The 25,015-nt window shown below is 49.2% G+C and overlaps 2 protein-coding genes across 7 annotated transcripts; both read left to right on the top strand.

Moving 5' to 3' along the window:
* The first annotated feature begins 1,903 nt into the window (after positions 1-1,903).
* TMEM82 (transmembrane protein 82) lies at positions 1,904-8,433 on the top strand. The gene is made up of 6 exons (XM_035118899.2): positions 1,904-2,996; positions 3,089-3,161; positions 4,478-4,652; positions 5,970-6,378; positions 6,985-7,172; positions 8,135-8,433. The coding sequence occupies exons 1-6, from the start codon at positions 2,729-2,731 to the stop codon at positions 8,234-8,236; spliced, it is 1,215 nt and encodes a 404-aa protein (XP_034974790.1). The 5' UTR covers positions 1,904-2,728; the 3' UTR covers positions 8,237-8,433.
* Positions 8,434-8,585: 152 nt separating this feature from the next.
* On the top strand, positions 8,586-24,370 carry FBLIM1 (filamin binding LIM protein 1). Of its 6 annotated transcripts, none has more exons than XM_035118891.2 (8): positions 8,586-11,991; positions 15,814-16,060; positions 17,647-17,810; positions 18,871-18,982; positions 19,806-19,975; positions 20,560-20,738; positions 20,938-21,055; positions 22,313-24,370. In XM_035118891.2, the coding sequence occupies exons 2-8, from the start codon at positions 15,820-15,822 to the stop codon at positions 22,424-22,426; spliced, it is 1,098 nt and encodes a 365-aa protein (XP_034974782.1). In that variant the 5' UTR covers positions 8,586-11,991; positions 15,814-15,819; the 3' UTR covers positions 22,427-24,370. The 6 variants fall into 6 exon arrangements, with proteins under 6 accessions (XP_034974782.1, XP_034974784.1, XP_034974783.1 ...); XM_035118893.2 differs by having other exon boundaries at positions 8,586-9,336; XM_035118892.2 differs by lacking the exon at positions 8,586-11,991 and adding an exon at positions 12,018-12,277.
* Positions 24,371-25,015: the final 645 nt, after the last annotated feature.

Below are 25,015 nucleotides of genomic sequence, written 5' to 3' on the forward strand. Positions count from 1 at the left end.
CAAAAATAAATATTTGTTACACAAACAAAGGGGAGTGGTTTCTCTGTATATAATCTGACAGCCTTAACAAGAAGCTCAGATTCAGGAAGAGGTAGACTCCACCGTGAGCGCAGGGCCAGGGCGGGGGAGTGCTGGAGGTCTATCTAATCAAGTTGTGTGGGATCAATTCCAATCTGTTACCTCCGAGGATGTGGACAGGCTGCTTGGACGAATGAAACCAACCACCTGTCTCCTTGATCCTTGCCCATCCTGGCTTATAAAAGCTAGCCAGGAAGGGCTGGGCAATGGGCTTCGCGGGTTGGTGAATGCTTCTCTCCATAAGGGAGCCTTCCCAGACCCGCTGAAAGAGGCGGTTATTAAACCGCTTCTTAAAAAACCATCTTTAGATGCGGCCAATATGGCCAACTATCGCCCAGTCTCAAATCTTCCATTCTTGGGCAAGGTGGTTGAGCAAGTGGTTGCTGAACAACTCCAGGCACGCCTGGAAGAAGCGGACCATTTGGATCCCTTCCAGTCGGGATTCAGGCCTCATCATGGGACTGAAACTGCCTTGGTCACACCGGTTGATGATCTCTGGTGGGCTAGGGACAAAGGTGAGAGCTGTTTCCTAGTCCTGCTGGATCTCTCAGCGGCCTTTGACACCATCGACCATAACATCCTTCTGGACCGTCTAGAGGGGTTGGGAGCTGGGGGCACTGTTACGTATACAGTGGTTCCACTCCTTCCTCCTGGGCCGTGTTCAGAAAGTGGTGGGGGGGATGAGCGTTCAGACCCCTGGGCTCTCACTTGTGGGGTACCTCAGGGTTCTGTCCTCTCCCCCATGCTTTTTAACATCTACATGCAGCCACTGGGAGAGATCACCAGGGGGTTTGGGCTGGGTGTTCATCAGTATGCGGATGATACCCAGCTCTACCTCTCTTTCAAATCAGAACCAGTGAAGGCGGGGAAGGTCCTGTGTGAGTGCCTGGAGGCGGTTGGAGGATGGATGGTGGCTAACAGATTGAGGTTGAATCCTGACAAGACAGAAGTACTGTTTGTGGGGGACAGGAGGCGGGCAGGTGTGGAGGACTCCCTGGTCCTGAATGGGGTAACTGTGCCCCTGAAGGACCAGGTGCGCAGCCTGGGAGTCATTTTGGACTCACAGCTGTCCATGGAGGCACAGGTCAATTCTGTGTCCGGGGCAGCTGTCTATCAGCTCCATCTGGTACGCAGGCTGAGACCCTACCTGCCTGTGGACTGTCTCGCCAGAGTGGTACATGCTCTAGTTATCTCTCGGTTGGACTACTGCAATGCGCTCTACGTGGGGCTACCTTTGAAGGTGACCCAGAAACTACAACTAATCCAGAATGCGGCAGCTAGACTGGTGACTGGGAGCGGCCACCAAGACCACATAACACCGGTCTTGAAAGATCTACATTGGCTCCCCGTACGTTTCCGAGCACAATTCAAAGTGTTGGTGCTGACCTTTAAAGCCCTAAATGGCCTCGGTCCAGTATACCTGAAGGAGCATCTCCACCCCCATTGTTTTGCCCGGACACTGAGGTCCAACACCAAGGGCCTTCTGGCAGTTCCCTTGTTGCGAGAAGCCAAGTTGCAGGGAACTAAGCAGAGGGCCTTCTCGGTAGTGGTGCCCGCCCTGTGGAACGCCCTCCCATCAGACGTCAAAGAGAAAAACAACTACCAGACTTTTAGAAGACATCTGAAGGCAGCCCTGTTTAGGGAGGCTTTAATGTTTAACAGACTATTGTATCTTAATATTTTGTTGGAAGCTGCCCAGAGTGGCTGGGGAAACCCAGCCAGATGGGCGGGGTATAAATTATTATTATTATTATTATTATTATTATTATTATTATTATTATTACCGCTGGTAGTTGGAACCCTGCTTATTTACAAGGCATCCTGCTGCTTTGATTGACAGGTCTGTTTAACATTTGCTTCACCATTGTGCAAAGGGAGCTGGGCTGGACTGAGTGAACTTTGGCACCTGGGGTTTGTTTCTGGGAAGCGGTGTGTCCAAGCAAGGGCTCGTGTTAGTCCAGATGCATTTATTTGCATGCATATGTAAGGTGTGTTCTACAGTCTGTAGATTTCAAGGAGTATGTGTGAAAACTCACGTATCACAAGTAAAACAAACGCAGCTCTAAAGTGCTGTGGCCTAAAAGTTGTCTGTTGAGAAGAAAAACGGATTCTGGGGCTCAGGCGCCGCCCGCATGAGAGTTCACCTCCTTCATTTAAAGTTACTCACTAGTGATGCGAGGGGAAAGCACTCTGCATATGCTCAGAAGCACTTCCCTACATGATATTCATAGCTGCCAAGTTACCTCTTTTTTAAAGGGATTTTCCCTTATGCTGAATAGGCTTCCTCGCGAGAAAAGGGAAAACTTGGCAGCTATGGATATTCTTTTTGGCACCTGTTTCTGTAAAGAAGGGGCTCCTCAGAAGAGGCTCAAGGGAGGCAGCAACAGGCAGAGATGACAACACCTGCAAGAACATTCGCAGGCAAGTAGGCTACACCTTTTGCAGCTGGGCTGGAACTCAAAAACCTCCTTGCCTTAAGTGTTTCCCTTTGCTTTCATTCTAGGGAGCTCTGGGGAGCTGCAGCTGCTGCTGCTGCTGCTACTGGCCCAGGAAATGATTTCCCCCTGCCTTGCTTCTCCCCAAGCAGAAGTGGTTGTACAAGGGCTCTGGCTGAGTGGCCTCCTCCCCAGGAGGGGGCAAAGAGGCAGCAATGATTTACCAGAGCAGCAGCAGCAGCAGCAGCAGCAGCAGCAGCAACAACACAAGCACAAGGTCCCTGGGCTCTCGCCAGCCCTCCAACAGCAGACCTTTGAGACTGCAGCCGGGAAGAGGAAGGCCAGGGCTGAGCCACCCACCCTCACCCTCCCCTGGCCGGGGCAGCACCATGCTTTCCAGCCTATACTCCTACCTGTTCTCCTGGCTGCCCGCCTTCCCCAGCCTGGCTTGGGGCTCCGATCTGGTGGACTCTGTCTTGCAGGGTGAGCTTCTCCTCCTCCTCCTCCTCCTCCCGGGGGGGGGCCTACCCCACCCACTGAGCCCTACCCCCTTTCTGACCTTTGCTTCCTTGCAGGGTTGGTGGGTGCCTGTGCCGTCTCCATCCTGGGCAGCCTGATGAAGATTTACATCTACATCAACTCTTTGAAGTGAGTGCTTGTTAGGCAGAGCAGAGATTTCGTCTCCTAAACACGAGAGCCGCTTCCTCATTCTGTCCTTACAGGCATGGCTCTGATAAGGTGCTGACTGGGTGGGGGAGGTGAAGGGAAGGAGCCATAAAGACCAGCAAGCCGACCTGCCTAGTGTCACGTTAGCCTCCCGAATCCGGATGCTTTGATGGCTCCGTCTGTCTGCAGAAAGAATCTCAGACACTCCTATTAATTCAATAGGGGCAAGCCCAGATTTTCCTCTCCTGCGAAGTTGATTGTCTCTGCTCTTGCCTTTGAGGAATAGGGTGCCCCCCTTTTAAAGATCTGTTTTATGCCATGCTTTGGAGTCCAACTGCGTCCCAGGGATCCCTGGGAGTTAAATATTGGAGTGGCAGCATCTTCTCTCCAGGGCAGGGTGCGAGCACGGCCCCACCTGAGAAGTGCCCAGCTGACTTCTTTGTACACTGGCTGGCGAGATGCCTTTTGTATTGGTGAACAAAAGATTGCCAGGCAAAGATGCGTTTCTTGACATTTCCTTAATCTTCTCAGCTTTGGAAAACAGAGCAAGACAGAGTAGATGAGCGCAGGCAACGGAAAACAGTATTCAGCAGTGTATCAACGATTTTTCAGACGACGAGGATGTCCTTTAGCTGTGATTCTTTGTATGAGGACAGGGCATCACAAACACATCCCTATGGATTGGGGGCAGTTTCGGTCAGGGCTGAACCGGGAGCTTAACTAGGAGCAGGTTTCATTTGATCTCGGTGACCGAACTCAACTTGGGAAATGTGAAATCACAGAGGGCCTGAACACCCTCCAAGATTGAGACAGCGAAAGGCAGCCAGGGAGGTTGTGTTTGCCAGCGAACAAACCTTTGTGCGTTTCCAAGGGTCTTTTTGGAGCCAAGCCCCAAGAAGACCCTTTCCAGGCCCCAGAAACAGTACAGAAAAGGAGCACCCCCCTCTGAGCATGTATAGAGTCCCATGCGCAATTTACCCATAGCCTGTGAGGTTGGATTGTTGGTAGGCCAAAGGGTATTTCCAGACATGTATGAGCCCCCAAAACTCTCTGCCCCTGGGAGAGGTGGAAGATGGTTCTCCTGGAGTAAATGCAGAGAATTTCAGGTTCCTGCCAACCTTGGAGACCTGGTGGTGGGAGAAGCCCTCTAGGCTCACCTGAATCCTGGAAGTGGCAAAGGGAAGGTGTGTCTACTCCAGCTAGTCCTGTAGCGTCCCGAGTGTGAGCTCTTAATCCTGAGCGGAGAAATTGCTCCTGCACCTGCCTTCCCCTTCTTAAGACCCTCATTTCTGCCCCAGCGACCCCGACCGGCAGAAGGAGAAGGAGATCATCCGCAACCAGTGGCCCCTCCTGGACCAGCTGCATCTCCTGGTGCTGACTGGGACCTTCACGGTGGTCGGCTACCGTGTGGCTGCCTTGGTGGTGCTGGAGTTCTCCCTTCGGGCCATCTCCACTGTCCTCTCCCTTGACAAGGTGAGCCACTCTTTCTTTCCCTTTTCTTCATGCGCGGGCTGAGGTGGGACCACATGCTTGCTGTGGAGGGGAGGCAGGGAGCCCCCAGACAGGCACCTGAGTTAAAAGCAGAGTCAAGATAACTCACGAGCCCTGCGGTAGAAGGAAGCAAATTCTCGCCGGTTCACCCAGACAGTCAAGGTTTCTCCTGCCATTTGGATGGAGGGATTTTTATTTATTTATTCACTGCATTTACATCCCAGCTTTTCTTCCAAGGAGTTCAAAGCGTTGTATGTGATGGCTCTCTCCTCCCCATTTTGTCCCCACAACATCCCTGTGAGGTAGGTTAGGCTGAGGCCAGTGACTGGTCCCCAACGTCCCCCAGTGAGCTTCATGGCCGAGTGGGGATTTCAACTCTGATCTCCCCGGTCCTAGTCTGACACACTAACCACTATTATTTGCTTCTTGAAATTATATGCCGCCCTATACATGGTTGACAGAACAAAATCTAAATCTAAAATCAAAATATATATATCAGGGGGGGCCAACTCCCAGGAGACTGTGATCTACTCATAGTTAAAAACTGGCAGTGATCTACTCCCTTTTTGGGGGGTTCAGGCAGGTCAAAGTTGAGCTTTTTTAGGAAGGAAGAAGGCCCATTTTGGGGGGTTTCAGGTCAAAGTTGTTGAGTTTTTTCAGGGGGGAGGTAAAATTTTGAGCTTTTTTTAGGGGAGCTACAGTTGTTCAGCTTCTTTGGAGGGAGCCAATGATCTATCATTGATCTACCGCAGACGTTCAGTGATCTACCGGTAGATCATGTTCTACCTGTTGGACATGCCTGATATATATAATCAAAATAAACACCCCCCAATACATTGCCACCGTCCATATCAATTTATATATGAATGTATGGGAGTACAGTTGTACCTTAGACATTGAACAGAATCTGTTCTGGAAGACTGTTCGACTTCCAAAACGTTCAAAAACCAAATTACTATTTCTGATTGGCTGCAGGAAGCCGTGGAAGCCCCATTGGACATTTGGCTTCCAAAAGAATGTCCGCAAACCGGAACAATCACTTCCAGGTCTGCGGCATTCGGGAGCCAAAAACGTCTGAGTTCCAGGGCATTTGGGATCCAAGGTACGACTGTATTACATGACATTCCTGTGTATTGTTTCTTTCTCTCTCTTTCTTTCACACACATTTGTTCTCTCCCCCCTTACTTTCTCCCTTCCCCCCCTTTGTATCACTCTATTTCTTTATAATTGAAATTATTTCAATAAAACAATATTAATACACACTGCTACCATCTCTCAATTTCCACTGGGATCCTGCAGGGGGCGCACAACAGCCAGCTCTACCTCCTCTGCCAGTACTCCTTGGGCTGCGGCATCTCCTGCAGCCTCAGCTACCTCCAGGAGGGGGCGCCCCACCGCACGTGGAACCTGCTCCTGAGCGTCGGCCTGGCTGGACTCTTAACTTACTACGTCTGGCGCCTAGCGCGCCACGTCTTCACCATGTACGAGCTCCACTGCAAGGAGCGCTACTGCGGGGTCTGCCTCTTCCTCCTGACCACCTGGCACGGCATCCCTCGCCTCCTCTGCAACGCCCTCAAGGTCACCTTCGTGGTGGCTGACCTGGCGGCGGTGGCCCTGATCAACCGGGACTTCCTCACCACCTCGGAGGCCATCCGCTTCTGGACCCCGCTCACCATCTGCTACACTCTGCTTGTCATCTACATGCAAGGTGAGCTCCTCCTCCCCTCGCAGGCCTCTGGCTCAGTGGGCAAGATCTTTGGGAGGTTGCTAGGTGTGGGCGGCCATTGGCTTTTGGCTTCCTTCCCCAGCAGCAAGCAAGCTCCTGGAGAATGGTCCGCTTCTGGCACCTTCCCTTCCTGGAGCACCTGGAATGTTTGCGAACATTCCGTGGCATCACAGGCAATCAGACTAATGTCTGGTAAGGGGGAAAGGTCCCAGGTGCAACTCCTGGCATTTCTAGCTAGGGGGTCTTAAATACAAAGATCCCTTGTAGATCCGTTCCATCAATGATGTCTCCGAAAAAATTTACACATCACTTGGGAAGAAAGACGAACTAATGCCAGTGTGTTGGAAGAAGCAAAGATCACCAGTATCAAAGCAATGATTCTTCAACATCAACTTCGTTGTACTGGTCATGTTGTGTGGATGCCTGATTATTGTCTTCCAAAGCAACTACTCTATTCCCAGCTTAAAAATGGAAAGCGTAATGCTAGGTTCATTAATTTAAACAAGTCTCATCTGAATAGTACTGGCATTGTATATAAGTTGACCGGCATAAACCTAACCATTTTATCTTTCCTTTGTCCAATGGCAGAAGAGCAAAGGCAGAACCCCACAGAGCAGATGGCCTACCAGACGGTCTTTGTCAGGATGGGGGGCCTCCTGATCCTGCTGATGACCGTTGGCCGGTGGATGGACATTGTGAACGTCCTTGTTTCACTGGTTGGGGAGATCTGGTGCCTGATGCGGGCGGGAATCCTGCTGGATATCTGCAGGAAGCAGGTAAGGAGGAGCAAGAGATTGTTAGCATCTGGAAGGTATTCCAAGATGGCAGTGGGAGGGGAGAGGAATAGTGGGCTTTTTGTTGGGGTGGGGAGTCTGAGGGACCTCGGTGGAGGCTGCCACCAGCTTGCGGGGAGACAATATTTTAAAACCTATTTAAAAAAACAATATTTGGAAACTGTCGCACTGAATCATACCAGAGGTCCACCATTTTGTCACACGGATGTCTAGAAAGCTCTCAGTTTGAGGAAGATGGTGAAAGCCAATCCCTGGGGTTTCTCTCCAGCATCTGCTCCTGCCTCTAAACTCAGAGGACACATTTCCCGCTCTCCTGGCAGATAGCCTGTCCTACCTTTCCCAACCCTAGTGCCCCTCCAGATGTTTCAGATACAGCCAGAGATGGGAGCCACAGTCCAAAGCGTCCCATGGCCACCAGAGCGTTAGGAGAGATGGGATTACAAATACTCAATGAGCGTGGCTAATCTGCTTCAAAAGGCCACATCCTGTGATCATAAGCTCCACAAGTTTAACAGCCATTTATTGAAAGTAATGCTCCCTTTTGCCTGTCACGAATCTCCTCCTAATCATAGAATTGTAGAGTTGGAAGGGCCCCTGAGAGTCATCTAGTCCAACCCCCTGCAATGCAGGAATCTCAACTAAAGCATCCATGGCAGATGGCCATCCAACCTCTGCTTAAAACCGCCAATGAAGGAGAGCCTACCATCTTCCGAGGGAGTCCGTTCCACTGTCAAACAGCTATAACTGTCAGAAAACTATTCCCAGGTTTACTCAGAATTTCCTTTCTTGTAACTTGAAGCCATTGGTTTGGGTCTTCACCTCCAGAGCAGGAGAAAACCAGAAATCTTCCTTGTGGCAGCCCTTGAGATATTTGAAGATGTCATTGATCTGCTTTCTAGAATCTAATATTTCTGTTTTTTCTTTTGTTTGTGGTGACAATTCAGGATTATTCTCAAAGGGTCTCGCCCTCAGCTTCTGCCTCCCGACAGCCCTCGAGACACTACAAAGACCTTTCAAAATCCCACTCTGCAACAGCAACATCCTGAAACACAGAGCAGGCTCTGGAGGAGCCAGTGGCTGCAAGTCCAAGGTGGAGAAATCCTTGGGGCTGGATTTCATCCGAATGGTTCATTTCATCTGATCCACTGTGCTGGGCTGCTGTGGACTCTCTGGGCCCAGCATTGGATATGGGATAGATATTTCATGCCTGCCACTTTACTAAATGGTGACTTATTTATTTCTATGCTTGTCGTTGCCTTGCCCAATTGCATTTCCCCACCCCATTAATTGCAATCCACCTACCCCCCAATTTAAGCTATCTCCTCTCTTAAACAAACAGCCAGCCCTTTTTAACGTCAGCCTGCTATGCGAGTGCCACCAAAAGACCACACACTGACCACACACAGGGGCTGGTAGGTGGACAGATTGCACCAAGGGATTATGTGCTTCATGTGTGTGTGTTGCGGGGGGGGGTGTGCTGAAAATGAAAATGTCTTAAAGAAACACTAAAGTACTGTGCTGGTAGCTAAGGAAGGAGCTGGTGTGCCTAGGTGGCAAAGGCTTCTGACAAAAACTGGAATAAAGCAGACTTATATTTTGAGTTTGACCAAACCGCGGGAGGCAGTGGAAGACAGGAGTGCCTGGCGTGCTCTGGTCCATAGGGTCACTAAGAGTCAGACATGACTAAGCGACAACAAATACAACTATGGGATTATATTATGGAAATAAGATTTTTGTAGACCAGAGTTCAATGTGTGAAATATTGCCTGCAGTTGGGGTTGCTGTTGTTGTTGGGGGTTTGGGGGGGGGAGTTGCATTTAATTTCCCTCTCCTCAGAGTTTACTGTCTCCTTCTCCACACACATACGCTACTGAATAGACCCCAGGTACTATGCTTGCTGAGGATCACACTTTCTGTATCTGCTTGTTCCAGAATACTTTGGTAGCCTGTTTAAGCCGTGACAAGACTCTTTGTTACTTATGAAGGGGCTACCTTGCAAGGGTGGTTATCCAACCAGAAGTCGGCATGGAGTGTCACCGGTTCCCCTACCAGCAGAGATTCAGCCGAGGCCACCTTGCTTCTGGAATACATATTTGCACTAGCAGGGCCTGTTACCTGTTTAATCGTGGATTCATCAGCCACCTGGGTGATTATCTGTATTATTGTGGTTTTTTTAAAGCTGAATTGTCTGGGGAAATCCGGACATATGGCAGCCCGAGTCGGAAGTGTAGATTTTGGTGAATTTCAGCTCAACAAATTTTGTGTCCGGATCTTCACTTTAACACGGTGGTAACACAAAAGTAATTTTATCAATAAAGTAGAACATAGTCATCATGGCTAGTGGCTACTGACAGCCCTTACCCCCAGTGCATTTGTTGACTAACCACCCAAGGACCTCCTTAACTCTTACCCATTGAAATTTGGGGATGGGGGTCTCTAGTGTGCTTAACTAACTTGTAGCTGCGCTTTGCGCTTCAATTCCCTTGCTGTTCAGGAAGCTATGGGGGGAATTGTACATTATCAGGAGTGTGGGAAAAGCTGGCCTGGGCAGAGCTAGATCCACGGCTGTGTTGTTGGAGACGGATTAAACCACAAAGCAATTTAATCCTCATGTGTGCAAACACCCTCTACCTACCCAGAAGCCTCTTTGCAAACCGGAGTTTGATCGATCCTTCCTTCCTTCCTTCCTTCTCTGCCTTGAGCCTAATCTTGCATGCCCTTCCTTTATATGTATTCTTAATGCTTTGCTCCACACCCTTCCCTTCCCTTCCCTTTGCCTCCAGCCCTTGTAATCATGGGAATACAGGATAATGTGTGGAGGGGGAGGCCTCCCACACTTGCACTTCCTGTCTGCCTGTCTGGTTGGCAAAAAGCAAGGCTTATATGGGAATCCTCAATGGCTCTCCCACCTCCTCCCTCCTCCCCACGCCAGCTCAAGCTGACTCAAGGCTTCACCACTGCAACTCAAATGAGCTGTCAAATGCTGACACAGCTCAGCTGCTTCCGCAAGAGTGCTGGACAAAAGAAAGAAACCACTGCAGACCAGGAAATAAAAACATTCAACCCCACTCCAGAAAATGATTGAAGGAGAGACACGGAGGAGGAGAGGGCGATCGTCCTGCTTATCCTTGCAGCCTAAATCCCACTGAATTTGTCTCCGACATGCCAAATGGAGACCTCCAAAAGGCTGGCAGGCACAGTGGCTGAATGTCCACTCCAGGATTGGAAGCAGGCAGCAACCCTGGGCGATTCCCGTTGCTGGGAATCACAAGTGGGGCTGCTGTGCTCGCGTTTTGCTTGCAGGTGGGGGGGGGCTTCTCTGGGGCAGCAGGCTAGTGGCAAAACTGAGCTAGGTGGACAAAGGGTCTGGCTCAGTGTAAGGCCACTTTGATACGTTCCTGTGTCGAAGGCCTTTGTTCTATCCTGTAGTTTGTGGTGAAGCATTTTTTTGCAAAGATTCATTCCAAGGCTGGCCATGACTCAGAGCACACAGTGTCTGAGCTCTGCATCTATCTGCACCCTTGCCCCTTGCAAGGTCAGGCTGGAGAAAACATTGTCTCCCATAGAGGGAAGTGGTTTCCATGGAGCAGCAAAGATGATTCAGAGCCAAGACATGGGAGGGGAACGCCAGGGGCAGAGAGACTGTCACTAGGCCCACAACCTTACCCAGTCCTTTGCAACGCTTGCTTCTTATGCCAGCTAGCTTTCGTTGCATTAGCCTGTGGCAATGAGTTCCACAGCACCTGAAGCACTGTTTCCTTTTGTCCTTGGATAGTGTGCTGCTAGTGGGGAGAGGGCTGCTGCTTTTGTGCCCAGGTCTCACTCACAAGCTTCCCTTTGGGGCAACTGGTTGGCCACTGTGAGGACTAGGTGCTGGTCTAGATGGGACTCTCTATCAACTTTTCCAGCAGGATTCTTCTGGGATCTGCTGCCAGCGGGCACCCCGGCATTCTCAGCCTCCCCCCTTGGCACCCACCGATCCTGCACCCACGTGCTCCTCCTAATTTTAATTTAGAATAAATTAGGGTTCTTGGGGTGAGGTGCCTACTTTTTTGTCTTGTTTCACCTGCCTTCTTTTGGGAGTAGGGCGTAGGTTTTGTGTGGTCTGAGGATTGCCGGCTTTTGTTCTGTGAAATGGTGGTGCTTGTGAGTGTTTCTTAGGATTCCAAATGTGCCCCCAGGTCCAAAAAGGTTGACGACCCTGGGCTAGAGAAGGTTCAGAGAATTTAAACCTATTTTTCTTGGCTTCAACGGCAGGGCCTGTATGGCTGAGGGTATGAGTGAGTGGGTCCACTTGGGGGCAGTGGTGCCAGCTTGAATAAAATATTGAGGGGCACAGGTAAGCCCCATCCTGCATAATCGATCACATGACTCAGTGCACACACACCATTTGCCTAAATATTTTAGGGGGGTGCATGCAGGGACCTTGTTGGCTCCTAAGATGTTGGCCTAGCTGGGCTCATTTTGGGCCAAGGGAGACGCAAGTCTCTTCTGTTGGCCTTAGGGGAGAGGACTTTCAAAGGCGCAAATGCCGAGGGGGGTGGGGGCTAAGGTTCTCCGTGGCTACTATTAGTCCCAATGTGGCTGCATCTTGCCCCCCAGGCAGCAGCAGTGGCAGCCGACCTCTAGCGCCCCGGTTTTGGGTGGCCTGATCCGGCTGCCTGGCGTTGGCTGCTCCTCCACCTCGGGCCGGGCCGGCGTGTGGGAGCTTGCCGGAGAAAGGGGTGGGCTTGCAGGAAGGAATGCCCTGGTCCCGCAAGCCTGGAGCTAGCTCGCTGGGAGAGGAAGCCCCCGGACCCAGGTAGGTAGCGGGGCGGAGGGGGCGGGGCGCACGGGGAGCGCGCGGGCGGGGCCACCTTTTGTTCGAGGAGGGGCGGGAAACGGGCAGACGGCGCCCGTCGAAGACGCAGCTGGCGGGGGCAGCAGACCCTTCCCTCCCGTCGTCCGGGGACCGGGGCGAGATCAGCCGGGGGCTGCCAGCCCTCCCTCTCTCCCTCCGCTGGAACACGCCTCCCTCCCTGCACCTCTTCGCTCCGCCGGGCAGGTACCAAGTGGCCGGAGTCGGACCAGCGTTGCCGCGGATCCAGGTAGGGTGGCGTCCAAGGGCGCCCGGCGCCCTTGTCGATGGCCCTCCGCAGCTTCCCCGGCCCGCCAGAAGAGACCGAGCAAAAGGTCCCGTCTCCTCGGCTGGAGGGAGCTCCCGCACCGCCGAGCAGGGCGCGGCGGGTCTCCCGCTCTTTGGGGCCTCCCCCTGCAGGAGGCGCCCGTGGGCACTGCCCTGCCTGCCTCGCCATCCAGCCGGGAGCTGCCCCATTCAATGTCCCGGAGGACTTTTGGGGAGTCAGGGCGGAGATGGGGGGGCCCGCCAGGGGTGGATCCACTATGAAACTACATGAAGTTTAAGCTTCAGGGCCCCTAATCCTGGAGGGGCCCCCCATTTAGTCTACATTGCTTAAAAGGTTTGGGGCTAGTAGGCCAAGTTTGATTGATTTTTTGCTGTATGTATTTCAACAATCCCAAAGTTTGTCAGTAGTAGCACAGATGTTGCAAAGGTGTGGTGATCTGTCGTGGAACAACCCCACTGAAGAAGATAGCAGTGGTTACCCAGACCTTTCTGCTGGTTGCAAAGGGGCCCGCATAACAGTTCAAGCTTCAGCCCCCCCCCAAATGTAGGTCTGCCACTGGGGGCGCTTCTTCCTCCTCCACAATTACAGCCTCGGTGCGGGGAGTGGCGCCACCGAAACAACCCCCCTGCCCCAAGAATAGCTGTCTTGATTCCTGGCATGACTATCTCCACCTCAGCTCTCCCTACAAAATGTTAGTGTTGCAAACTCTTGTGCCCCGTTTCCTCTAACTTTTTTTTTTGGGGGGGTGGCTTGTCAGGACCCTGATTTCCCCCCTCTGCTTGCTTGATGATCCTGTGAAAGGGAAGCTCTCTAGCTTTTGCTTGCCATGACTGTGAGCCTGGTAAGGTGATAACTTAGGTACCCTCGTTTAAGTGAAGGTGTTGGTTGTCTTTAGGTGAAAAACCTCTGCGCTTAAAAACGAAAATAGCATGCAGGCGCAGCTTAGAAATATGTGTCTCCAATATTGTCCTAGAGGCAAAGGCTGCAATCCAAGGCACTCTTTCCTGGGAGGAAGCCCCACAGAATACAAAGGGGACTTGCTCCCAAGTAGACATGGGATGGTGCTGTGAGGTCTGGGAAGACAGAAAAGCGTTATTCCATTGGCAGATGAGGAAGTGGCTGGCTTTCCACCAATGTGTTGGGGTCTTCACACTGAAAATGGGGCACCCCCCCACAGGCTGGCTGTAGACAATGGTGCAAGGCAGAGCATCACCTCTCTAACACCTTCAGAATCTTAATTTTTTGCATCCTCCTGCAATAATTATGATGATGATGATGTTGCTTTGTACATTTGCACATTTATTGCATTTATTCTGCTCTTCACAGCCAATACAGCACTAGCAAGCCAAAGTGTTACCATAGAATTAGTGGCTGGAGAGGAAGGGGTCTCTCTTTTTTGCCACCATAGCTAGACAGGGGCAGAAAATCCAATTTAGCTCACATTTAATGGTGAACTTACCTAATTCACACTTTTTGAAACAATTTGTAAGCCGAAACACAGCAATCCCTCATAAATTGTACTTCTCCAGAATTTGCAATGCAGCTCTCCAGCTAAGAATATATGCATCCAACCAGCATAAATATTGTTTTGCGGAAACACATTTGTTAGGGAGTGTAGCATACAAACACATCTACAGTGGTACCTCGGTTTACAAACACAATTGGTTCTGGAAGTCTGTACTTAACCTGAAGTGCACTTAACCTGAAGCGAACTTTCCCATTGAAAGTAATGGAAAGTGGATTAATCTGTTCCAGACAGGAAAATACTCAAACTGAGGCGTACTTAAACCAAGGTATGACTATATTACAGAAGAAATTCACCGTAATATGCTTGTGAATTCCCATGAAGACTTCTTAAGAAACTGGTGTGGAAATGTGGAAAACTGAACTTAATATTGGAAAAATGAGGAATTGAGATAAGCCAAAATTGACAAAGAGCCCCTCCCTGCTCCAGAGTAGCCTCTCCCAGAAAATGAGGGAGGCATCTAGTCTAAAGAGATAGCCAGACAGAGCTGCAAGCCTTGAGGTGCAGGAGTTTGGACAGAAGCCAGAGGAATGCCAGAAATTATGGGTGGCAGGGGACAGGGAGATAAAAGAGGTGTCCAGGTTAATCTTCCATGGTCACCCCGAGAAGCCTGAGGACCGCAAGGCATGGTGTGGCCTGCTTGTTTAATTACAAGGTCATACTCCCTGTTTGTTTGGGTGGGGACAGGTAAACTATTTTATTAAACTGACAGTCTCCACACACACACACACACACACACACACACACACACACACGATTCTGCACAGGAGAGCAGAACTATGCATAACCACAAACTTTCACATGCCACCCCAGTAGGGGGAAGCGTAGGAATGCTTTTAGCAAGTTACAGTATAGAGGGGCAGGAGTAAAAAAAGAGACCCAGGCTGTTCAGCTCCAGTGCAGCAGACACAGCCTGGGCGTTGGGGAAGAGCCTCAGAGCCAGCACCTCACCTGCCTGAAGCAGGGCTGCCCTTTGCCCACTTCCTTATCGCTTCCGCCCCATTCCTTGTGGGATGGTGATGAGCCAGAGCTGGGGCTCAGAGCAGCTGCCTCAGGACTGGGCTGTGGCATGTGGCAATCCCTTGGCTGGCTCCACGTCAGGCTTCCTGTTGAAACGCTGCTCCCTGGTCTGTCGGGTCTTGTTCTGCTGCAGAGAAACAGCTTTTCCTTCCCTTCCCCAGAATGAAGATTTTTTTTGGAAGCAAAGGGTATGTGCTGAGGAGGAAGGAAGGTTGGTGCACGGGAGTGCCAAAGGGAGAAATGGCTTCTCGTTTTGCAGTGACTGCTCTGTGGTGTTGTTGATTGCTTCCCGCTTTTTTTCTGCTTTAAGTTTTGTGAAGTGCTTTTTTTCATGCACGGTAGGTTTGTGCATCTGCCATTGTTGGACCCAGCATCTTGAGACTCTCAACTTTCATGTTCCAAAAAGGCAATGCTCCTCCCTGTCCTCTTTAAGCTGTGTTCATGAAATGGGCCACTCTGTGGGCAATGCCTGGTGGAGCTGGGAGGATGGAAAAGGAAACAAGAAGGGAAATGTTGCCCCTTTTCCTTCCTTTGCCACATGCAACAGAACACAAGTATCCAAATTAACTGTGATTCCTTTTATTGGGTCCCTTTCAACTTTACAATTCTGTGATTGCAAATTTGCTGTAACATGCCCAATTCATACAGGGCATGGAACAAACTTATATTGGAGCATTGGTTGGGCAATTTTGGCCCAAAATGTTGATTCCTTTCACCATAATGCAACTGTTGACATTTTGCAGATGTAAAAAGTGAGCCTGAAGCAAAGACTGGGTGGAAGTAGGCTTTCCCAGACCCAAATTTCCCCACCCTTTCCCACCATGTCATTCTCTCCCACTTGCTCATTTGAGCCCCCCAAATAACCAAACCGCTGGAGGGATGGAAAGATTCTGGGAACGGGGCCTTGCAGGACCACAATCTCAAATGTCTCTCCCTCTGTTCTTTCTCCCAGGAGAAAATGCTGTCCGACAAGGTGGAGAAACGGATTGCTTCATCCATCTTCATCACCCTCACTCCACCCAGGAGGGACCACATGGTGAGAAGTGAAGCAAAGTCACAGAGGGCTCAACTTCCACCCAGCAACAGCCTCTCCAAGGAGGCATTCAAGTCTGCTGCTCCCTCCCTGATCCAAACATCTTCTGGTGCTGTTAAAGGGAGCAGAGGCTGCTACAGAGGGACAGCGGGCGTTTCCAATGGAGGTGAGAGGAACTGAGATCACAGTGAAGTGACGCTGTAGTCTGTCCCAGGTGCAAGGGGAAGCATAGACAGGAGGACAGCTGGCCAAGACCCTTGTCCTAGAAGGGCTCCCCTTTAGCCAAGGCTCAGCTGAGGAGCCCATATCCAGGGCTATGAATGTGAATTAATTAAAAATACTAGCATTCACCTAAGGGCTGCAGCTCTGTGGCAGAGGTTCAGTCCTTGGCAGCAGCATCTCCAGGTAGGACAGGAAAAAGATTCCTTACCTTAAACCCTAGAGAGCCATTGCTGCCAGTCTGTGTTGGTCATACTGAGCTAGATGGACTTGATGGTCTGACTTGGAATAAGGCAACTTTCTGTGTTCCGATAGGTGTTTGCAAAGTGCTAGCAGTAGGCCGTAACTAGCAGAAGGTCCCGTGTGAGTGCCTGGAGGTGGTTGGAGGTTGGATGGCGGCTAACAGATTGAGGTTGAATCCTGACAAGACAGAAGTACTGTTTGTGGGGGACAGGAGGCGGGCAGGTGTGGAGGACTCCCTGGTCCTGAATGGGCTAACTGCGCCCCTGAAGGACCAAGGTGTGCAGCCTGGGAGTCATTTTGGACTCACAGCTGTCCATGGAGGTGCAGGTTAATTCTGTATCCAGGGCAGATGTTTATCAGCTCCATCTGGTACGCAGGCTGAGACCCCCTACCTGCCCACAGATTGTCTCGCCAGTGTTGGTGTTGGTGCTGACCTTTAAAGCCCTAAATGACCTTGGTCCAGTATACCTGAAGGAGCGTCTCCACCTCCATCATTCTGTCCGGACACTGAGGTCCAATGCCGAGAGCCTTCTGGCGGTTCCCTCGCTGTGAGAAGCCAAGTTACAGGTAACCAGGCAGAGGGCCTTCTCGGTAGTGGCACCCGCCCTGTGGAATGCCCTCCCACCAGATGTCAAAGAGAAAAACAACTACCAGACTTTTAGAGGACATCTGAAGGCAGCCCTTTTTAGGGAAGCTTTTAATGTTTAATAAATTACTGTATTTTAATACTTCTGTTGGAAGCCGCCCAGAGTGGCTGGGGAAACCCAGCCAGATGGGCGGGGTATAAATAATAAATTGTTGTTTTTGTTGTTGTTGTTGTTAACAACTGTACCTAGAGTGTAGTAGGAAGAGAGGAAGCTGCATTTGACAGAGTCAGACCTTTGGTCTATCTAGCTCAGAATGGTCTACACTGACTGGCAGCAGATGTCTTGGATTCTAGGCAAGGAGTCTTTTTCAGCTCTGCCTGGTGATGCCATTGGGGATTCAGCTTGGGGCCTTCTGCATGCAAGACAGGGGCTCAACCGCTGACCTGTGGCCCCTTCCTGCTTTTAGTTCTGGACATCAGCATCTGGGAGAGTAATAATGCTCCCTCAGCTAGTTTAGAGTATGTTTAAGAGCAACCCCTTAGCCTCCCACACTAGGGTTAAACAGTAGGAGTTGGGGTTTCTTGGTATCTCCTAGCATATCTTCCGAAGTTTGAGCTGCTGAACCTCTTGTTTTTAAAATGTACAAAGATGATTAAACCAAGTTTGAGTCCTTAAGGCAGCTGTTGTTCTGTGTCTGTTTCAGGTAGTTCTGCCTTGCCAACTCCTCCCATCCTGTCCTGTAATACAGTGGACCCTAACCTGGATAGCATCTTTCCTCCTCCTCCACCACGTTCTAAACCTTTCTCAGTGGAAACACTTGGTCCTGATCTCCAGACACAAACATCTGTTCCCCCCACATCCTTGCAGGTAGCCTTATTTCTGCTGAAGGCTCTATCTGGACAGTCACCTTTTAATGCAATAAGTGGGTAGTTTCTTTTCTCTTGGGCTCGTTCCACATGACTTCATATCAGCTTGTTCTCTTTGTTATTATCGAGGACCCAGGTGATATTTGCTTCCTTATTTGAACCCTTAAACCTTGCTGAGGCATTGTTTTCCTACACTTAGCTAGAGGCCGAATTAGAACCTCTACACAAATATTTAATATACGTCCATGTTATCCAGCAATATCGTTCCTTGTGGCAAATAGCCTTCTGCAATGTTTGTTCACAAATAAGTCCCATTTAGCAAAGGTTCTTTAATCTTTTAAAAAGAAAGAGAGGGGTAACTAGTAAAGCTCCTCCTGCTTGCCCCCAGGGACAGAAACTGACACTGAGGGTGTTAATAGAGGCTATTAATCCTCTACCATGATCAACAGGAAGCAATAACTTGCAAAAAGTAAACTTTTCACTAAAGGCACAAGAGCCCTTAAAAGCACCAGTTGTAGTTCATTTGCCTATACTTCTCATGGTAGAGCTTCCTTTGAAGCTAACCTCTGCCACCCAGAAATATATTGTGAAGGTGCTCAGCCTGCCTTAGTCTACTTCAGGGGTAGGCAGCCTAAGGTCCAGGGCAGGGCCGGCTCTAGGTAGACTCCCGGTGGTGCGGTGCGCCAGGGCGCCGGGCTGGTAGGCTGGGCGCTGCGCGGAAACCATGCTGCGCCCTGTGAGGGCGGGGGCGCCGGAGCGATCTCCGCCCCTCAGCGCCAGGGCGCCCGACCTGCTCGAGACTGCCCTGGTCCAGGGGCCGGATGTGGTCCAATCGCTTTCTCAATCCAGCCCGTGGATGGTCTGGGAATCGGCGTGTTTTTACATGAGTAGAATGTGTGCTTTTATTTAAAATACATCTTTGTGTTATTTGTGGGGTGTAGGAATTTGTTCATCCCCTTCCCCAAATATAGTTCAGCCCACCACATGGTCTGAGGGACGGTGGACCGACCCATGGCTGAAAAAGGTTGCTGACCCCTGGTCTACTTCTTCCTGTTTTCTAGACTTCTGCAACCTTTGCAGCAGAACTGAGGCAACCTAAAATTCTGACTTCAACCCTTGGTTGGGCGGATGAGCATCAGACAGAGAGGAAGGTGGAGAATACTGTTGCAACAGGTGAGAATAAACTGCACACCAAGAAGGAATACAGGTGAAACTCGGAAAATTAGAATATCATCGAAAAGTGCATTTATTTCAGTAATGCAACTTTTTTTTTTTTCTTTTAATTTTTACAAATGCTTTCTTTTGGAAATTCCACAGTAATAAAACAAATAGTTACAATAATACAAAAATAAATATCGCTATTACATTTCATTAATTACATTCCATATATAATTGACCCGCCTAATGACAAATAATTACAATTACAACAAATAAAGGCTTGACATATCTTGCTTTGCATGTCATGCATCTATCTCTTATATTGGTTTCACCTTTTAAGTTGTGTTACTGAAATAACTCTAATTTTCTGAGTTTCACCTGTATGTATGTGCAGAAATCGGTTCTTTTGGGGGCTCCATAGAATTATTACAGGTAACTCACAACTTATGCACATTTAATTAGTGTGCGTGCAGCTTTATGTACTTAGCAAAAAATTAAAAAGGGGGTGGAAATGGAGCAGGAGTCCAGAAAAAATGACTTTGGCAATCCCACCTGCAATTGAAACCAATGTGTTTTGACTATGTGCAGTTTTGTGATCCCCAGAACAGAACCCCATGTAAGCTGAAAATCACCTGTGTTTCCAAGGTGCTACTCTTTACAAAGGTTCCATGGACTGACCTTGGGAAAGGGACCCACTGGCTGTAAACATATAGGATTGTATCCAATGCTGATCCTATTCAGAGTTGAATGTCCATTACTACCTTAGCCCATTAATTTCAGTGGGTCTGCTATGAGTAAAACTTTGTTGGATGGAAGCCCATGTGATTCTTTCTTCCAGATATCTGTGCTTTTTGTCACAAAAACATCTCTTCTGGGGCTCCCACGCTTGAGGCGATGAACAAACAGTACCACGCTGACTGTTTCACATGCCGAACATGTCACAGTGCCCTGGTGGGGCAGCGCTACTACCAGAAAGAGGGGCGCCCCCTGTGTGTCACCTGCTACCAGGTAAATACCTCTGCCTCTTCTCCTCTCCCCTGCTTTGTGGCTCAAGGTCCACAGGACACCCAAGGACCTTATTTGCCATAAGTGTTTGTTTCTAGATTCCAGGTTTATGGCTTACCAGGCTTATGGTTTTTAATGGGGAGGGTAGTAAATCCCCTTACTTAGGGGCCACGGCCATGGCTATGACTTACTTAGATTCATTAATTTCATAGAACTGTTGAGTTGAAAGGTACCCCAAGAGTTATCTAGTCCAGGCATAGGCAAACTCGGGGCCCCCAGATGTTTTGGGGCTACAACTCCCATCAACCCTAGTTAACAAGACCAGTGGTCAGGGATGATGGGAATTGTAGTCTCAAAACATCTGGAGGGTCGAGTTTGCCTATGCCTTATCTAGTCCAACCCCGTGCAGTGCAGTGCAGTGCGTCTACTCGGAGTAGGTCTTGGTTGGATACAACCCATGGTATCTTACACACTGAGTATTTTGAGGAAAGCATCAGAATGCATGCTATTAACCCCTTAAATAAGAACACTGAAAATCTGCATCTAACATCTCTCTGCTTCATTCCGGATACATCCTGCCCTCCCAGAACACCCTGGAGAAGTGTAGAAAGTGCCATGCCTTAATCATGAACAAAATTGTGCGGGCCATGGGCCATGGATTCCACCCGGAGTGCTTCACCTGTGTTGTATGCCACCGGGCCATTGGCGACAAGGTCTTTGCTGTTGGCGATGACGATGCAGTGCATTGCTTGGACGACTTCTACAGGTATGGCGATAAGAACTAAGCACTTCTTGAAAGGTGGATTTAATCTCCTGTTCCTCATACCAACAAAGTTGACGTCTGGGGTGCCCTGAATGACGCACACAAAGCATGCAGAGTTTAAGAAGTATTTGGGATAAGATGAAGTTTGTGCCATGGACATGCAGAGAGAATCACAGTCACAACCTGTCTTTCCCCCCTTCAGGAGGTATGCTTCTGTGTGCGGTGCCTGTGAGAGGCCCATTATCCCAAGTGACGGAAGGGACTCGTACAAGATAGAGTGCATGGGGCAGAACTTCCATGAGGACTGCTACCGCTGTGAAGTAAGCCTGGGAGAGGGTTTGGTGTCCAATGGCTGAGGTCATGCAGTGAGGTGTGTGGGAGGGAGACTAGCCAAGATCATCACCACGAGCCAAGTTTGAAGGCGAGTGCCATTCTTTAAAATGTGAAATACAAATGCTATTCAAAGGTTTTCAATCATACATCAAAAGTAAACGAGGAATAACAGAGAGAAATGGAGAATCAGGTGAAGGACTCAGTGGTGGAGCATCTATTTTGAGTGTGAAAGGTCCCGACATCTCCAGAACTCCCTGGACTCTTAAATTGCAGCTCGCCAAATGAATGTGGGCAGGCCAAAATATTATGGATAGTTCCTTTATACCAAAAGAGCGGGCATATGAACAAATGCACTAGAACTGTGTTTGAAGGACTAGTATGAACCTCTTCGCATTGTTTGTAAATAGGTAATAAGCAGTGTTCGAAACTTCCATTGTTCTAGGCACATTTTGCAACAGGGGATTTCATTAGGGCAAGCAGTTTCTGAGCTCTGGGTGCAGTACTGCACCTAAGATTTCAGATTAAAACTGCAGAATAGTTTCTGAAGACTTGAGAAGAGACCTTCTTAATATTAATATTAGGGGGGTAGGCGGGGAAAGGACTAGAGCACGTGAAAAATGAACATAATATTTTAGCTGCAGTTCATTCATTTTCAGCTTTGTATTGTTATAAAAAAGTGCGCCTAGAGACATTCCCTTGTTGCGCTCATAACCTAGGTTTAAGGTGCCATTTAGTTCCTAGCTTTCATATCTGTTTCTAACACTGGTAATAAGGTGTGAGTGTTCGGGGTCTGTATAGAGAAGGTCTGCACAAATAGCTTTAAACCAGGCATCCCCAAACTGCGGCCCTCCAGATGTTTTGGCCTACAACTCCCATGATCCCTAGCTAACAGGATCAGTGGTCGGGGAAGATGGGAATTGTAGTCCAAAACATCTGGAGGGCCGAAGTTTGGGGATGCCTGCTTTAAACTGTTGTGACACAGGAACAGAGAAAGCTGCCTTATATTTAGTCAGACCATTGATCTACCCAGCTCAGTACAGTATTGTCTATGCTGACTGGCAGCAATGGCCCTCCAGGGTTTCAGGCAGGGGTCTCTCCCAGCCCAACCTGGGGTTGCTGCCAGCGGGGATTGAACCTGGGACCTTCTGCATGCAAAGCAGGTGCTCTGCCACAGAGCTACAACCCTTTCCATAAAGGGACGCTAACCACAGACAAACACACTATTTGTTCCTTTCATTCTGCAGAGATGTTGGGTCTTGCTGTCCCCAGAACCCACAGAAGAGGGCTGCTACCCTCTGGGAAGCCACCTCCTCTGCAAGTCCTGCCACATCAGACACACCGAAGAATCATCTTGCTGAGCAAATGAAGCGCAAGCATATTTCCAGACGCTGCAGCACAGAGCAGCAGTGGTGCGCTTCAGCATTTGGACGTCCCAGTTTGTGCCTCTCCTGTTAACTTTCAACTGAGCCTTGGGGTGGGGGGAACTTTCAGTGTTGGGGATTAGTCCTGGGGTTGTGTGTAATAATGCAGTGGTTGGCAACAAGCCTGGCTAAAAGTCTAGGGTGGAGTTATAGGAATCTCCCCCTACCGCATTATTCTTCCTTTCAGTGGCCTTGGCTGTAACAGCCTGTAGCAGTGCATTGCATCTCCTGGGAGAGACTGAACCAGGATGTGGTTGGTTGTTTTTTTTACCACTAGAGGGCACATGTGAAAGGTGGTCAACTGTCAATCATCCATGGGCGGGATTCCCCGCTGCAGGCTGCCAGTTGCTTTTTCCACTGGTGTAATACATGAGCAACGTTTTTCCAAAGAGGGCAAATTCCTAGATATATAATGTGTGGATCTCTTTTCAGCCAGCAGAACATGGTAGGGATGTGTGTGCAGCTCAGCTGCAAGGTGGTTTGATGGATTCCAAACTTCTTCACTTGGGATTTGTTCCAGCAAAGCCTGAAGGCTGTTGGGAGCAAGACTCTTGGTATAAAAGCAGCAGAACCTTACAAGCACCTTTCTTTTCCTGAGTTTATGTTTCCCTCTCTGTTCTTCAGAGCCCTATCTGAAATCCCATGGCAGGCTTGAGAGTATAGCTTCTTGTCATTGAGAATGGGGGACATAAACCTTTGGTCACCTCCAACTGGGAGATCTCTGGAGCGAAAAGAGCAGCAAGTTGCTGGGAAGCTTTATTACAGGGTCTTTTAACAATGTAAGTCCACATTCCCAGCTGGCATCCACCTTGCTTGTAGACGTGATAAGGAAGGAGCTGAGGCTTGGAACAAATTCAGGTGTGTTGTGACCTCACAAATGCATCAGGCTTAATCTGTAGGGGAAAGGCTAAGCTCCAGGACCAGATCTCTGTAGCAAGGCTCAAAACATGTGATGTGGCCATGAAGGCAAGCCTGCTTTTGAGCAAATACAGAACACACCACAAGCAAAGGACTATGAACTGGGCCTTGCCATCTGTAGATTTGCTGTGTTGTTAATGTATAAATTAAGACTTCCACACCTTATTGTGTGATACTTTTGGTTTTGCTTGGAGCACCAATCTCCGAGAAACACCTAATTGTGACTCAAATGCTTGCGCCAATATCAACCTGGGCAAATGTTTCATTTTGCCTCATAAAAATTTACGGCTGTATGTGTCTATATGTACGCTCTCTTGTGCACATTAAGGCACCTTGCCCAGCCCATTAACACACGTCTTATCCACCAGGGGGCAGCACAAGGCAACACTACCTTAATAGCAGTCTGGCAAAGGCTATTTATTAGTTATGGGGAAAGGGTCTTTCCACCTTCATTTTAGCCTGAAACTGTCACGGCATCAAAAATTGTTTGGGAGTCTTAATCATATATATATATGTGTGTGTGTGTGTGTGTGTGTGTGTGTGTGTGTGTGTGTGTGCCAATCAGTTGTTTAAATGCACAGAAACAATGTACGGGGGTGGAATAAGGTATGGGATTATTAAGACTACAGTGGAACCTTGGTTTACGACTACCTCCGTTTACGAACACCACGGACCTGGAAGTGTTTACATCCGGGTTCCGCAGCGTTTGTGTGCGCAGAAGCGCTCTATCGGCGAGCGAATGCCTCGGCAAGCGAACGCCTCCGCGGAACGGATTGCGTTTGCAAACCGTGGTACCACTGTATTATGATTTTTGTATCCTTTTGATATCTTTCCTGTCTGTGCTGGACTGTGCTGATGTTCACTTAAGTTTTCCCCCTCTGGAAACAATTATCAGGAAGCCGTAGCTGGTGTCGAAATTACCACACATATGCGCACTTGATTAAAACCTGACTTCAAATGCAATGGAATGGCCTTCTTCTGTTTTGATGTTACAAGCAAATATATAAATGGATCCTATAATGCCATTATGTGATTTTCTGGTTAAATCAATTAAAAATACATACAAGGTGAGAATGCTATGGGGATCCAAACTGTGTGCTGTAGCCTTTCCCAACCTGGAGCCCTCAAGGTATTTTGGACTACTCACATCTGCCCAGTCATGCTGTCTGGGGCTGTTGGTAGTTGTAGTCCAAAATGACCATGCTGACCTGCTGGGAGTTGCAGTTCAAAACAGATGTGCTGGCCTCATCTGCTGCTTGTGGCCACGGTCTCACTCTGCCCTGCCCATGTCACTTGAGGGGCAGATACACCAGCAAAAGTGCCTACTGGGAAAGGAAATTAGATACTGGGGGAGAGAAAGAGAGGACCCCAGACTGGACCAAATGAATGAGGGGGGAAAGGAAAGCTATTGGAGCCCATTCAAGGACTGTTGTTACATTGCCAGTGATTGCAATTACCAATTTAAATGGATACAAATACAAGAAACCAGCAACCTTGTATCCAGCATTGCTCAGGAATACTAAGAAACAAAAAAATAAATCAGGGCAGTTTTGAAATCATTGGTTAAAATCAGCAGTTTTGAAAGGTTTTGTCATCCATTTGTATCCA

The sequence above is a fragment of the Zootoca vivipara genome, chromosome 6 (assembly GCF_963506605.1).
Source record: "Zootoca vivipara chromosome 6, rZooViv1.1, whole genome shotgun sequence".
NCBI lineage: Eukaryota > Metazoa > Chordata > Lepidosauria > Squamata > Lacertidae > Zootoca > Zootoca vivipara.

What these genes read in the sequence shown, in the direction of transcription:
- FBLIM1 (XM_035118890.2), top strand. Translation starts at nt 14,855, where the DNA reads ATGGTGATGAGCCAGAGCTGGGGCTCAGAGCAGCTGCCTCAGGACTGG. An exon ending in ATTTTTTTTGGAAGCAAAGG is followed by an intron (nt 15,050 to 15,813) that starts GTATGTGCTGAG and finishes TCTTTCTCCCAG; the next exon opens with GAGAAAATGCTGTCCGACAA. An exon ending in AGGACTGCTACCGCTGTGAA is followed by an intron (nt 21,056 to 22,312) that starts GTAAGCCTGGGA and finishes TTCATTCTGCAG; the next exon opens with AGATGTTGGGTCTTGCTGTC.
- TMEM82 (XM_035118899.2), top strand. Translation starts at nt 2,729, where the DNA reads ATGATTTACCAGAGCAGCAGCAGCAGCAGCAGCAGCAGCAGCAGCAAC. An exon ending in ATCTACATCAACTCTTTGAA is followed by an intron (nt 3,162 to 4,477) that starts GTGAGTGCTTGT and finishes TTTCTGCCCCAG; the next exon opens with CGACCCCGACCGGCAGAAGG. An exon ending in CTGTCCTCTCCCTTGACAAG is followed by an intron (nt 4,653 to 5,969) that starts GTGAGCCACTCT and finishes GGGATCCTGCAG; the next exon opens with GGGGCGCACAACAGCCAGCT.